The sequence below is a fragment of the Atractosteus spatula genome, chromosome 4 (genome assembly GCF_055471065.1).
Source record: "Atractosteus spatula isolate fAtrSpa1 chromosome 4, fAtrSpa1.hap1, whole genome shotgun sequence".
Taxonomy (NCBI): Eukaryota; Metazoa; Chordata; class Actinopteri; order Semionotiformes; family Lepisosteidae; genus Atractosteus; species Atractosteus spatula.
Genome location: NC_142709.1, coordinates 16,244,747 through 16,260,233, shown reverse-complemented (window position 1 = coordinate 16,260,233; position 15,487 = coordinate 16,244,747). Strand labels below are relative to the sequence as shown.

Genomic DNA, 15,487 nt, shown 5'->3' with positions numbered 1-15,487 from the left:
ACAAGCTGGGAGAGAGGAGGAGCGAGGGGCAGGAGCAGGGGACGGAAAGAGTGGCTAGTCAGGTAGTGTGAAGTCAGGATAGGTGTAGAGAGATGTGAAATGAAACCAACAATTAATAGAGAGAATTTAGAAGAAAATTAGTCTGTTGTTGACTGCTTCAGAGAACACATTAGGGCTGTGAAGATTAAAGATTTCTCCATGCCTATTGTTTCTCATTTCACCTCTGATGGCCATGATCACTCTAATCTCTCAGTCTGTGTTCTCAAAGATGGCTTTCCAAACTCCCACATCAGAAAGTCTACCAAAACTAAAATTATTATGCAGCTAGGATCACACCTTTCCCCTTCTCTTAACGACAGACTAATTTTCTTCTAAATTCTCTCTATTCATTGTAGGTTTCATTTCACACCTCTCTACATGTTTCCTGACTTCACACTACCTGATTGACCTCCTGCTACATTACCTTTGCTGTCTGCCCTGTCTTTCTCACACCTGAAGAAGGCTCCACAGCCGAAACGTTGTTTTCTTTCTTATTTCTTTTCTTTCTTCTCTTTCCAGTATGGAATAAACCTATTACTTGTTCCTTTGCAGCCTACGCATGCTAATGCAGCTACCCACCTGAACTACTTTTACTTGTCAATATCTCTGAGAGCATTGTGAAGGTGATCATTAAACAGTTTTAGGCACCCAGACACTGTCCAGATCACTCGAGCAGAAACTGGTGAGGAAGGCCACTGTGAGGCCACGGTAACTTTGAAAGAGTTACAGAGATGACTGAGTTACAGAGTTACATTGATGACTCAATGACTGAAACGGAAGAAGATGTCCATGAGCCAGCAATATCCCAGTCACTCTACAAAGGGGTCTTTAAATGGAATTGAAAAAAATAGCTTCTCAAATCCCACAATGGGGAATGAATGGGTCAGAGGGGTAGGAACAAATCACCTAGGAGATACTGTCACTCCTCTAGGGGGCGCTCTGGCCCTTTTGTATTTTAGTTTCATTATTACGTTTACCTGCCCCTTGTCCCCTGTTTATTATTTAAACCTCGTGCCTCCGAAGCTCAGGGCTCTGCATTGGAAGATGGATACCCGGAGGCCCGCCTAGCATCAAGTCGCCCTACGTCTGCGGCTTGAGGGCTTAGGCTTCTGAACGGCGTCCTGACCAGCTGAGACTGGGGCTCGAAGCGCCTGGCCTCGTCACTCTGATTTTAATTTCTGTGGTCCTGGTTCCAAGTTCCCTCTTCCTTGTCTTTGTCTTGCATGGGCCTCCTTGCTATTAATTTTGGACTGCGCCCTGTTTTCCCCTTTGCACTGTGCCCTGTTTTCCCCTTTGGACTCTGCCCTGTTTTCCCCTTTGGACTGTTTCCGACACGTACGCCTTCGCCATGCGCCCTGAGCACCGGACCGCTGCCGTCACGCCCCCCTGTCTGTCATCCCGTCCTGATTCTGCCATCTTTCCCCCGGTGTCCTGCTCCAGTCACTTCCGGATCGTACCGTCTGCATAGGGTCTCAAGCTACACACTTCACGGGAGTCAGGACAGGCTCCTGTTACAGATACTACATCTGGCAAAAGCGTGGTTTGGTCTAAATACAAAGCATTACACCTGACATAAACCCGACCTAGTCCATCACTCAGTCGACACCATCCCTGAGAAGCCGGGACGTTTGTCAAGACCCCAGAATTAGAGTGTTTTTTTCTCAAATAAACGTCAAGAGTTGTTGACGTGACAGTCTAATAAACTCATTCACACAGCTGCAAAACACAGCATTTAAAAAATGCTTCCTAAAGAAAGCATATTTTGGTCAAAGGAGCCACAGTAGTGTCCACTTACAACTTGAAATCAAGCTTCTGGCTTCAAAGTTCAGAACCCCGAACAATGCTCCGCACTGCTGTCATACCCCCCTGGCTAAACTCTCTTTATCGGCTGGCCTGACCCTCATCAGCAGTTTGGCTTTTCCTTTTTCCTTTCCAGTCTTTCTTCCCAGAATCCTGAGGGTTCTCTATGGCATCATCCCTCCTCCTCCATGGGAAGGCAGAGCAGGGTGTGTGCGGTCAGTAGGGGGAGACAGAGAAGCCTGTTAGGAGACAGGGGAAAGTCAGGGCCACAGATTGGAGGTGGGGAGCAGGAGCAGGGGGGAACTGCAGACAGCAACCAGGTTCCCAGCCCACATGTCTGCTGGAGTCTGGGAGCTGCAAGAGAGGAAAAACACAAGGTGTTGCCCAGTGTGCAGAGGAGAGCGTGGTGGCATGTAGTGGACATGGGGCTGAAGACACACACCAGCTGTGCATCTTCTGGGTCTTCAAAGATATTTTGGGGAGCAGGGGAACCTGGAAATCTGAGAGTGGGTCAGAGGGATGTCAGAGTATATAAAAAAAGAAACAGCAGCAAAGTGTGTTACCCCTTAACATCGTTTTTCACAGTACCCCTGTGTTTCCTGGTTTTATGCCAGTGACTGATCTGCTAGTTTAGCTGCACTTCAGCTTCAGTTTGAAAAATACTCTGGTTAAAGTGCATTTCCAACAATGTCAGCACATAGAACCCCATGCTGTCTTTATGTAATTAAGAATTAACATGAAGAATTATTGCTCAATATACAAATTAAAACTTACTCCCTTGTTTCTGACTAAAAGGCTCTTAATAGGCAGCCAAGCGTATGATTAGCAGGGGTGGGAATGATGTATCTGACACCCCCTCAGTCAGGCAGCGATTTTTCTTCTGCTTCAGACCAATTGGTCACATTTCAGCTAACACACTTGAGCGAGTTCAGTTCTGAAATCCACTGCTTTGCAAAGGGTTGATACCAATTACAAATCACATTCCAGTTTTAAGAGATCAAAGCACATTTAAAAACAGAATTCCAATAGAAAATTAAAATCCCTTAGTCTGTGATAAGGAACTGAGCTGGAGTAATGACCAGAGTACACAGTGGACCAGTGGACCAGATAACCCCCTGGGCTGAGAATCCCTTTTAAACTGAGCATCCCCCTGAACAGACCAATAAAGTTCAAAGGCATGAAACACTACTGTCCCATTATGCATCCAATTTACCTTTTTAAAACCTGGAGAGGGCGCTAACACTCTACTGTTGCTATTCTGAAAATATTGAAGTGAGCTTTCTGTTTGAAATGGACAAATCCATTGCACCAGGGATAATGTGGTAGTGAATCTATTTTAAAGTATGAATGTAGCCTTGTGGTACACAAATAACCAATATATGACAGAGATGATAATTTAAAATAAAATAAATAAGAATTATATTGTGATGTATACAGAACATTCCACATTCAAAAGTATATCATTTCAGTTCAGTTTATTTGTCATATGCACAAGTGCAATTAAATGCTTATTTGCATGTATGCTCCAATTCAAAGACATTAAAGGAATCGCCAAAACTCTATGAGCACTATGAGCTGCTGCCAAACCACACTGTAATCCTTCATGTGAGCGCACTTGTAAAATGTGGTAAGGACAGTTGAAGATAGACCAAATTTTTTCAACTGTCTGAGGAAGTTAAGGTGCCTTCTTTGTAGATCCAGTTACATGCTGGGACCACGTTAAATCATTAATAATGAAGGTATCTAGGAACTTGAAGCTGCTAACCATCTCTACAGCCATCCCATTGATGTGAAAAGGATGGTGGTCCCCACCCTGTTTTTTTAAATCAGTGACCAGCTCTTTGTTTTGCTGACGTTGAGGGAGAGATTATTGTCAAGGTACTGCTCTACCAGGTTTCTGACCTCATCCCTGTAGGCTGTCTCATCAGTTTTGCTGATTCGCCCAATGATGGTAGTGTCTGTCCACACAGTCGTCGAGACTGCACACTCTTAACATACCTGAAAGTTGTCCTTTGTGGATCTTGAAGTGGTTGTATGTTTGCAGGGAGTATGAGATGATGGCATGGTATTCCATATTAATTAAACCAAACACGTACACCCAGTGAGCTCTACTTCTTCACTAGTTGTACTGCTCTGTTATAATCTCTATCCATTCCTTCCCATTGCTCTGTAGTTTCTTTTGTGGGCATGTGTGTTTAGTCTAGAGGAAGCTGAATGTTCTCAGTACAGAGGTTTTCAATATCTGTTCCATTTTCCTCCTACATTCCAAAGACAAATTGGCTGGATTGATTTGTTTTTCTAAATTTCCCGTCTGGGGTGTAGTCCAGTCTGGTGCCCTGGCTCTGCCAGATTAGGCTCTGACTCACCACAACCCATTATAAGGGTCTTCTTATGTATTTGGCTGTGCTTTATCGGCTCTCTGTCAGTCTTTGCTATTGAAAGAGATGTCAGCATGCTATGGTCTTCATGCAAAAAGCTGGTAGTTTGTCATTATATATACTTCAACGAATTTGATAACCTGTGCTGTCTTTATTATTTATTAACAGTGTGGATATTTCTGTTGCAATGCAGAATTTCAGTTTCTGCAGGGTGTGGGAGACTCATCAGAAGTGGCTTCAATCAGGACCCAAAGTACAAGATCAAGTCGGTTTCAGGGTTTTTAACAGAAATACAGGATGAAAGTGCTGGTTGGGTCTCACTTGAATCACGTCAAAATTAAACTTACTAGATACAGTACATTTAATAAAACTTTGCATTTTGAAGTCTGTAAAGTGCATTCGTTAAGGCTTGCTGTCTGCACCTGGCAAATATCTGTCCGTCTGCATTTAACTGCCTTTCAGGAGCCTTTCTAACAATAAAAAGCTGCAAATGGGGTGCTGAATGTTATGCTTCAGCACTAGCATGAAATATTAGATTGACTACCCAAACCGTGTAGCTGTCTCCCACTGCAGAATTAATCAACGCCAGGCACACAAGCCAGAAAGTTCCGAATGAGTCTGAAAAACAGGTCTGTAAGTGAAATGGGGTTCAGTGATCAAGAAGGTGGTACAGGAGGTGATCATCAGGAGACTTTTGTCTGGGGTGTTTTCCAGCCTTGCCAGCAGCTATATCACCCTACAACTCACAGCTGGCAGTCCAATGAAGCTCAGCAGCTGTGAGCCTGGCCAGTACCTGGATGGGAGACCTCCTGGGAAAGCTAAGGTTGCTGCTGGAAGAGGTGTTAGTGGGGCCAGTAGGGGGTGCTCACCCTGTGGTCTGCGTGGGTCTTGATGCCCCAGTATAGTGTTGGGGACACTATAATGAAAAAAAGGTGCCATCTTTTAGATAAGATGTAAAACTGAAGTCCTGACTTAACATAGTCATTAAAAATCTTTAGGACATTTCTTGAGAACAGTAGGGGTGTTTCCCCAGTGTCCTGGTCAAATTTCCCCCTGGCCTTTACCAATCATAATGATTTCCCCCTGGCCTCCTAATAATCCCCATCTCTGAATTGGCTTTATCACTGTTCTCCCTACTGGTAGCTGGTGTGTGGTGAGCATACTGGTGTACTTTGGCTGCCATTGCATCATCTAGATGGGGGCTACACATTGGTGGTGGTGGAGTCCCCATTATCTGTAACGCGCTTTGAGTGCAGTGTCCACAAAAGCGCTATATAAGTGTAAGCAATTATTGTTGTCACAACAGAATTCACTATTGTCTAGGCTCCCCCAGGCCAGCGAGTAGCTGTGATCAACTCCTGGCAGAGGCTGAGCAGAGCGCCACCCATCACACATGACCTACGCAAAGGACAAAACGCAAACAGAAAATGTTTGATTAGCAAGATAAAAACAGAGTGCCACGCATCAGATAACTTCTTAGTCACACAGCTTGGTGACAGACTGAACTAAAAGCTTATTTAAAAGGATCTAATGGTCTGAGAACAGTAAATTTGATAATAGAAGAGTGGAATGTGCTGTTTTATCAGCTCCTCCTTCTGATGTGAATAGGAAGAATAAACACTGTAGCCTTATACCAGCGTTTCTAGCTGTACTCTGGCCAGGCCCATATAAACGCCCAGTCCTCAGTGTCTCTCCAGAGTCAAGAGCAATAGAAGATGACAAGCCAGTGGCAACTCCTCTGTGTTCTACTCTCCTCAGCTCTGCTAATCATGTCGTCAGCACCTGCAGCAGCCCTAGAAGATGCTGATCCCAACAGCCCAGAAGTCCAAGACTCTGCTGCCTTTGCCCTGGAATCATTTAATTACTTCAACAAGGACCCCTACCTCTACAAAATAACCACGTTCGAGTCTGTGAAACAGATGGTAAGTACTATTTTAAACTGAGGTGCATCTGAAAACTGTGCTTATGATGCTTCACGAAACATTCTAGGTGGCATTTTTGATTTTCTAAGTCAGGCTTGGACTACGTTATCTTCTTAGGAAGCAAATCTCGCTCTTCAAAACCAACACCTGCCAAGGCAGTAAAAAGAATATTTGAAGCCAGAAAGAACTATAACTTCTAAAGAGACGGTATTTGTTTTTGCTCAGCTGTGGCAGCACAGCTCTTCAAAATCTATTTATTTAATGGTTTTGCTTGTTTGCAGATTTCAGCTGACCAAAGAAATCAGTGTCATAGATGCAGAAAAAAGCACTAATTTAATACCCTGCATTATCACATCAGGCAGCACATTTAAATACATTATTGTGAAGCTAGGTGGACAGTTTAAAAATTCTTGCCATAAAAGCTGAAATAATGTTACTATTTTACTTAAAGACATGGGGCCCTGCCATGCACAGTCCATGACCCTGTTACATATCTCCACATGTGTCTCAGGCTGTGGGTGGGATGCAGTATGAGATGGATGTCCTGGTGAAAAGATCACAGTGTAAAAAAGGGGAGGAAACAGGCATGGGCTCATGCGAATTTTTCACCTCACCTGAAGATGCTAAGGTAAAATTCGTTTTCCGTTGTTTTTCCACTTTCTTGCAGCTCCAATCCCAGTGCAGTGAAAATGGCCGCTTGGGGCTCTCAGATTGGACAGGCTTGATGTCTGTCCAGGGCGTGGAAGATGTCAAGGGCAGCCAGATTGGCTTGACAAGGAGTTGTTATTTGTTCTTGCACAGAATATTAGACTTTAGACTGTTGGCGGTTTTCCAGTGTGATAGTCAATATCAAAGCCTTTCTTTGCTTTGTAAATCACCCGGACTCTCTGGAGTCACATGATCTCATAAATGTTTTACCCCACATGATGCAAACAAACTCATCTGTGTGTAATTAACAGTGTCTGCATATGAAACAGCATATTGACTTTTTATTATGAAGCTACTTTTCTCCCTTTTTTCTCAAGGTTTTTAGCATTCATGAATAATTTGGATTACTTAAATCTGCAGTGCCCATTCTCTTCTTTCTCCTGGACGGCACTGCCAGTGCCAAGTTGCTTGACTCATTGCTGTGGCAAGCATGCCATCATGGGTGGGACAAAGACCGAGCACACTTGCCCTTGAAATGCCTGCAGTTGTGCTGCCAGACACAGTGCCGTACAGGAGAGTGGGGGAACTGCATGGGGGAGTAACGCAGCTCTTTGTTGACGGCACAGTCAGCTCACAGGAACCTGGGGAACTCAAGTGCACCCAAATCAGGAAGCACTTGGCAAAAAGCAAACAGCAGCCCAGGGAATCCTGGGTACAGCTGCCTAATGGCGTATCTTGCACTCAGTCCAGTACATTTAATATGGTGTGTTGCTGGACAACCGCTTCAGGATAAACCTGTGTTTCTTTTCAGAACACTGAAATTTAGATCAGTAGATAAAGGGTTTTTATGCCCACACCATAGCTAGCACCTATCTCTTGAGTGGTCTTTCTGAGCTTTAATCAGTCGTCAAACTCAGATTCTACTTCTGAGAATGAGAAAATGTACTGTAGGAAAGTTAGGTCATGGTTTTGTCTCATGCACTGCACAATCTTTTAGACTTACACATCCTGAACCTCTTCCACGTATAAAGACCGTTTTTTTGGCCGTTCTGGTGGATCGTAGTGGCTCAACTCCCTAATGAGAAACTTTATGTTGGTATGTCCTTTGTTTGGGCAGTTACCTGTAATTCTGTCAACAAAAGACAATGGTAAAAACTGAGTATATTTCCAAGATAATGCGATAACATCTATGCTCCATTTTGCCCCATTACTGATTTCCAGTATGAGTATGAATCTGAATAATGTTTTATATTAAAGTGGACTGAACTGCTGCACTGTTTGAAGTAATTTACCTTAAAATAACAATGTAAGATCCGCAGCTCGTTATGCTATTTTACTCCCATTTTTAGACAGCTAGAAGGGAAAACCTTACACCTTAGTTATGTTAAGTTAGTTATGTTCAGTGTAGTAACTGCAGAAAGCTGTGGTAGAACAAAAGAAGAATAAGCAAGGTCTTGAAAAGTTTCTAAGACATTTCCTGTGGCTTTCTTTGGTTTGTCATGAACAAAAAGATATTGTTGGCTTGCAGATGAAGACGTTTCTTAATGACATCTGCCAGAGCCAGCTTCTCAAAAACAAGACATACAGTACAGCAGTCACTTCTGTACACATTGCACATTTCATAACTCCAGAGAACAAGGCCTTTGGACTTTCAAAATAAAGGAATATGGTTTTAGTATTAATTTGAATTTTCTTATAATTCTTATATATCCTTATAATTCTTTCATTACTCTTTTTCATCAATTGTTTTTTATTGTTGAGGGAAATGTCTACATGTGTTGTGAATTCTATTTTTTTTTAATCAGGATGACACTAAAAAGGGAGAATTATATTTAATAAATGTTTATTCAGAATGAAATTTCCTTTTTCCTTTTATTGATTTTGAATCCTTTCGTTTATTTTTCAGTGACTTCCTATAGTCCCACAGTGTACACTAACATGAACTGTGGCATTCTTTCTTTTAATCAGGAAGTGTAGAAATATGAATACAAACAGTCTGTATCTTACCTGAAAGTAAATGAACTGCAGTTCTGAGCATCATACTGAGAAACTTTGTAATTCTGGATTAGTGTTGACTTGACTCAAACGCTGTGAATCTCAGCTTGCATTTTATAAGTAATGTCTGTGGGTTTACTAGGTGCACAAAAGGGGATAATATTCCTCAAGTACTTTACAAGAGCTTGATCTACTCCTACAAGCATAGTTTAGTCCACTGAAACAAGGAGCCAAAATATAGTACAAGACTAAGAAGAGGAAGTGAGGTCTAGGTGCTAGACAGAATCATGCCTGATGTCTTTATGTCTTTATGTCTTTTGCAGGTGTTCAGGTGTCATTTTGTGGTCTTGAATGTCCCCTGGAAGAATCAGAAGGTGCTGATTAAGAGTGAATGCACCCCTGTGCAGAAGTGAATCTCAAGAGTTCTCTAATTGCAATTATCTGCACAAATCTGGATTAATCTCTACTTAATTCCAATCAGCAAACATACTGTAAATACAGTACTGCATGCTCTCCAAACTGGGATTCACAGGCAGCCAGAAGCTGATGTTTGGAAGAAGGCTTTATCTGCTTTGAGTCTTAACGTGTTAATCGGTAAATGAAATTTGTGAATGACATTGGTGCCATTGATATTGGGTTTACTAATTCTGGTGTTTAACTGTATGATAGAACAGTGCAGAGTATAATCATTCGTAGCTGTTGTCATTTTCTCAACTCTTCGTTCTGTAATCAAATTAAACCTTAGTAAAAAAAAATAAAGAAAAGTAATTCCTATAAAACAAAAAAAAAACAACAACAAATACTTAACTGTATGTTTGTGGTGACAGGAGGCTCAGCAGAGACAAGATACACACAGAGCCAGGTATAAAACAGGGCTTCAGGACCACTGGTTCACAAAAGGACATGAAATGGACTGATTGTTCTTCTTTCTTACTTTAAGGTTTCTCACCTAGCATAGGATTTCACTTGGCACACCCTAGTTCATGTTTGACAGTGATCAGGACGTATGCTGTTCCTTGTCTATATTTCAGATTGCTTTATGGGCAGCTTATGCACTTCTATTTCTCCATTCCCACAGGAGTCAGTGGTTTTGATCTTTGTTCACCCATGTGTATCTCGGTTGACAAAGAGCAACATTGCTCCATCTCCAGCCATGGTACAGCTTTAATAAGATGACTAGTGTTAGTGCGTATGTTTTCAAATTTATAACATAAGGTTCAGTTTTTTGTTCATCGATATGTTTGATGAATTCTGATACTTCTGATGAGAGGACAGTAGCAGGACAGTACCTGGACGGGACACCAGTCGATCACAGGACACACACACACACACACACACACACACACACACACACACACACACACCCTGGACAAGAAACCAGTCCATCACAGGGCATGGAGCAGAACTGCATCCTAGGCAGGACGCCGTTTGTCTATATTTGTATCAAAGAAAAAAGAACCAGTCATACTTTCTGGAGGCTCAAGCTAAATAGGAGATGCACCAAAACGATAACACACATTCAAGACAATGTTTATTTCAAGTATAGGAAGGAAACATGCTTGTATATTGTATATAAGCTCAAAGTTTCTTTTTGGTCCTAGACACAAACCACTAGATGGCTCCATTTGGCTAAAATATAACCATAATGATGAAACTACATGAGGAAAAGACATAAAGCAGTTAGAATCTTGTGGATATTTGCCTGGTGTGTGCATATTGCCTAAACATATCATAAAACATCACAGTTGAAGTGTGAGACTTGGACTACAGGATGTTATCAGTCATGTCTAGCTGCCTGGGTCAGAATGCAGCTCTAAATAAAATGAAACCCAACACAGCCTGTGATGCGGGTGTGGTAAAGTTCTGTAGCACAAAAACATGCCCAATATTCCACAAATACTTACTGCATGAAAGCCACTACATTTCAGGTTAAAGAAAGTTCAGGGCAATAGTAGAATTAATGTCTAAATAAACAATAAAGGACAATTGTACTGTCCCTCTCCTTTCATTATTGTTATGTTTGTGTTTGGAAACTGCAGTTGACTTTGTCATGAGCTGCTCTGAGGAACTGAGGAAATTTGCCCAACTCTGGTTGATAGCTGCTGCCTGTGGGCTTTCTCTATCCCTACAAGAAAGCAATGTCACTGGAAACTGCAATACAAACATAAAGGGCTGGAATTAATGGTTTCTCATTTATTTTCCAGTAATTAACCAGCAATAATCTAGGTGAGAACAAGATAGGCAGAAGTGACTGTCTACGTTTAGCTCACAGTGTTCATTACTGAGCTGTAGGCTTGGAGAGGTTTAATGAAGGGAAAGAATATTAACAGAGAGGTACTGCATTGCCTTCATTTTGGCATAATTTGGGGGGGAGGGTTTAGTTCCAAAAGAAAGTCATGATGAGTAGGGTAGCTGCGGTTGAAAGCACAGGTGAGTCATCAAGGGGCGTAGTTGTTTCATTCAGGAGAGTCACATTCTTCGGATTCTCACAAGGAAATCATGGAATTGGCTGCACCTGGTGACTTCAGCTCCCTATAAGAGCGGTTCCTGTGGACGAGCCCTTCTATGAACTCTCAAGATTTTATTACGAAACGAGCATAGTAGGATAACATTGATAACAGCTTTGGTCATTTTCTGGATTGGGATGCTGGTAAGTAAGCAGATAGTTAATGAGTGCACCTGGCCAACTGGAATTGACAGAGAGGTTATTGCCATAGCTATCTAGGAAGATGGTTATGGGCTTTGGAAATGTATAAGGTTATAGTCCATGTGGAAACCCCCTGGCTATGCTACCCAAAATAAAAGGGGGCTGTTCCACAAGGATATAGTAACAAAATAATCAAGAAAATGAACTAGAATTTATCCAGAAGGTTACCATCAATATTCCCAATATTAGAACCTGAAAAGTCTTCTGTTTCTTTTCAGGGCGGAAACAGTGTAATCTTAATGGAGGATGTTTTTTTTTGTTTGTTTCTCCTCTAATGGAGATTGGAATAGGCCGTCCAGCAGTATTGTACCAATGGGCAAACTGGTGCTCAAAACTGTGCTGGTAGTTGGATATTAGGAAAAGGCAGGGTTTTGGCATAGCTAGCTATGCTCCCTGAGAACTCATTTGCTCTCTGTCTGAGCAGTGAAGTGGTGAGCTCTTGTTACTGTGTGAGGCTTCAATACTCTCTTGTTGGGGAGGGAGGGAACAGAAATGTCAATGGTGTCGGCAATTTCTTCTAGTCCAGAATAAAGTGTGGAATGGCCACATGTGAGCCCCTGGGTAGGCAGTGATGTTGAATCGGATCCAGTACATTTTAACACTGCATCTATCCAGCACTGGTGTATGCTGTTATGTCCAACCAGTTGAAGTAAAAATATATTTTTTTTTACTAACTTTTACACAGCACCCCTTCAGTGAGCTAAATCTCAGAAAAAGGTATTTGGGTAAAGAATGTGGGGGGAAGTCTTAACATTACTGGACTGTTTATTCTTGAGTCACATTTCACTTCCTTTTTTTCCCCAAGCTAGTGTTTCAATAGTATTGTACAGTATTTGTACTGTTAAGGCCTCAGGTGTAGTTCTTTCTTTCTCCCAAATGATCCTCTTAAATGGGGGGGGGGGGACAATTTAGTTGTATTCCAGTAGTTTAATTTAATTAAGCCATTTGAGGGGAAAATAGTTTCCCAAAATAGTGTTTTGAAAAAGCATTGTGTAATCTTTAGTTGTGCTTGTGTTGCGATTTATTTTAATGGAAGTTGAGATGGAGAATCATTTGAAGTCTGAGTTTTTTTTTTCAAAATACTTAAGACTCAAAGCACAATCAGAACTGCCTGGCATCCTCGTATTGCTCCAGAAATACTCTTGTCTGTTTGAAGGATCTCTGCTGGACACGACCGGGTAGGTAAATTAAAGAACTGAATAAATTGTGTAGCTTTTCTTGTTTGAGCTCTGTAGAGTATTTTGTCTGGGGGAGGGGAAATTACTTTAGAGAAGAGGAACACATGAATCCTTGAAGAATGACTTCATCTCTGTGAGGCTGCTGCATCTCTGTGGAGGAACCACTGTGTGCTGGCAGAGGGGGCTGGGTGAGAAGACTGCAGGGAGTTGCAGACAAGGGGTGGCTGGGGTCTTTAACTTTAATAAACTGCACTGAGGCAGTTTGGAAAGGCCTTTGTCTTTTTTGTTTAACAAGCACCCTAACCTTTACATAATGTATCACAATGTTTAGAAGCCTAAGGTTAAGAGTTCAAGTAGGTAGCTGTGTGGGCTACAAAGAATCGAGTAAAGGTTTATTCCATACTGAAAGGAGAACATTTCAGTTGTGGAGCCTTCTTCAGCTGTGGGACTCGCACCTGAAGAAGGCTCCACAGTGGAAACATTTTCCTTTTCAGCATGGGATAAGGTTAAGATTCTCTAGTTTGATTCCTTCTTGTTTGCAAAAACAATATTTATTGTTTTTAACAAAAAAGGTAAGAAAAGGGGCATAGAAAACTAAAGATAATTGTTAGTGTCCTCTAATGTTGTGGTCACATTTTGGGCATTTCAAAAGCAAGGCTAACTGTGGACCCTCCACTTGAAGTGCTTTACAGGTAATGGGGACTCCCCTCCACCACCCCCAGTGTGTAGCAGTGCAGGAAAAAAAAAGCTTAAACTGGTGAATCAGTTACTGCCATGGAGCTAGGGAACATGCAGGTAGCACTTTACTGCAGTCTTTTTTTTTTTCTGCTATCCCTCTGACCCACTCAAGTTTCTGGGTTCCCCAGCTCCTAATTAGTTACTCTTTTTATAGTAGTTTTCTAGACACTCCAATCAAAATGCTTTACAGGTAATGGGGACTTCTCTCCACCACTACCACTGTGTAGCCCCACCTGGATGATGCAAAAGCAGCCACAATGCACCAGTACACTCAACATGAGGGTAGGAGCATGAGTAATGAAGCTAATTCTTAGATGACATAGATGGGGGGGGGGTTATTAGGAGGCCATGAATGATAAAGGTCAGGGGGAGATTTAACTGGGACACTGGGGTAACACCCCCTGGGGTTTTTGATGACCTCGGAGAGTCAGGACCTTGATTTTGCATCTCATCTGAAAGACTGCACCTGTTTACAGTATAGCTTCCCCATCACTATACTGGGGCATTAGGGCCCACATGGACTGCAGGGTGAGCACCCCCTGCTGGCCCCACTAACATGTCTTTGAGCAGCAAGCAACCTTAGTTTTTTCCCCAGGAGGTCTCCCATCCAGGTACTGACCAGACTCACACCTGCTTAGCTTCAGTGGGTTGCTAGTTGAGTTGCAGAGTGATATGGCTGCGGGCTAGAAGAATTAAACAATCTCCTCTTGTTAGTAATATCTCTTATATCTTGTCTTTCAGTACACACTTCAACTGTGGGTGTGAATCTTGACAGGTTTGGTTACCTGCTCATTTCAAAACATCTTGCAACAATGGTATTGGAGACCATGCTTTGTTTCTGGTCTTGACAAAAGGCCAGCTCTCCTTAAAATAAAACTTTTGTTTTATTACTGTAAAAGTTTAGTGCGCACTTTAATACAAGCAAAAACCCAATTTGCATTCAATGTGCAGTCACATAAAGAACTGGAATCCATTATCGTTTACACAGAAAATGAACAAAGCAAAAATGTATAATTGAGTAAAAGGAAATCCCAGCAGTTGCTGAAAAGCAGGGGGAAACTGATATGCTGGAAAATATCTACACGGGTGTTTTTTTTGCCTAGAGCGTTTTCTCTGCTGTGCTGGTCTGCTTGTCATGTGACCAGCTATCCTTGAGCTCCCATTGCAGAGCAGGTGGGGCCGGCTCGTCTGTATAGGCGGCATTTATACTGTAACTGTGAGGGCCGACAAATGTACTGTAACAAGCTCGGGTTCTTGGGCTTGTGCCCTTGCCGCTCCTACCCCAGTTCATCCCTCTCCGCATGGCCTTGAACCTGGGTCTCTGGCGTCCCTCAACAGGGAACTTGCCGGCTGAGCTAAAGGAGACCCAGGCGGCTAACTTCCATGCTATGGGCGGGGGAGGGTGCTGCAACTGGCTCGTAAAACCTGTAGGTCATGCGTTCACTACAGTACCATTTCAAACTATACTTCGACCCATTAGAAACTTGATCGTAGAGCACGTTATCCTACAAGCTCTCTCTGATCTCTCTAAATGGGCAAGGCCTGTATTAGTCCTAGTTTGTGCTGCCCACCCCAGAGCCTGTAGCACCAATATCGATCAACCGGAGAGATATTTTGTGTACAGGTAAATGCAACATTTTGAAAAGCCCAGAACTGTCCGGATGTGAATACAAAAAAAGGAGGCTGTTTAAAAGAGCAGGCACTCCAAAAAGAGGCTCATCCTTAAAATACATTGCCTCAGAATCATCCTTAGTTAGTAAGGATGGTAATCCGCCAACATAGTCATCAAATCACTGATTCAGCTAGCAACTTTGCTCTGTTACAAGCAACTGTGGATGTAGAAGGTTCTGTTTCCAAGGATAGCATTAGCAGCATCTGTCTCATCCAAAACACTCGCCAGCTGCAAATGTTATAAGCTGAGGAAAATATGAATGATCTTGGTAAGTGGCTGACAACAATTAACCAAGGAGCTGGAGACATTTTGATACAGAGGGGACCGCATCATGCCAAAAGAATAGTCGTCAAGCTATCTTGAGCGCTCACGGAAAGTTCAATGAGCAAGTAGAATGTTTTCATAAATGG

At 42.4% G+C, this 15,487-nt stretch overlaps 1 protein-coding gene across 1 annotated transcript; it reads left to right on the top strand.

Annotated features, from left to right (window-relative positions):
- Positions 1-5,628: 5,628 nt before the first annotated feature.
- Positions 5,629-10,768, top strand: LOC148835926 (cystatin-like). Its single transcript, XM_088913700.1, has 3 exons — positions 5,629-6,139; positions 6,651-6,767; positions 9,106-10,768. The coding sequence occupies exons 1-3, from the start codon at positions 5,933-5,935 to the stop codon at positions 9,193-9,195; spliced, it is 414 nt and encodes a 137-aa protein (XP_088769826.1). The 5' UTR covers positions 5,629-5,932; the 3' UTR covers positions 9,196-10,768.
- The last annotated feature ends 4,719 nt before the right edge of the window (positions 10,769-15,487 follow it).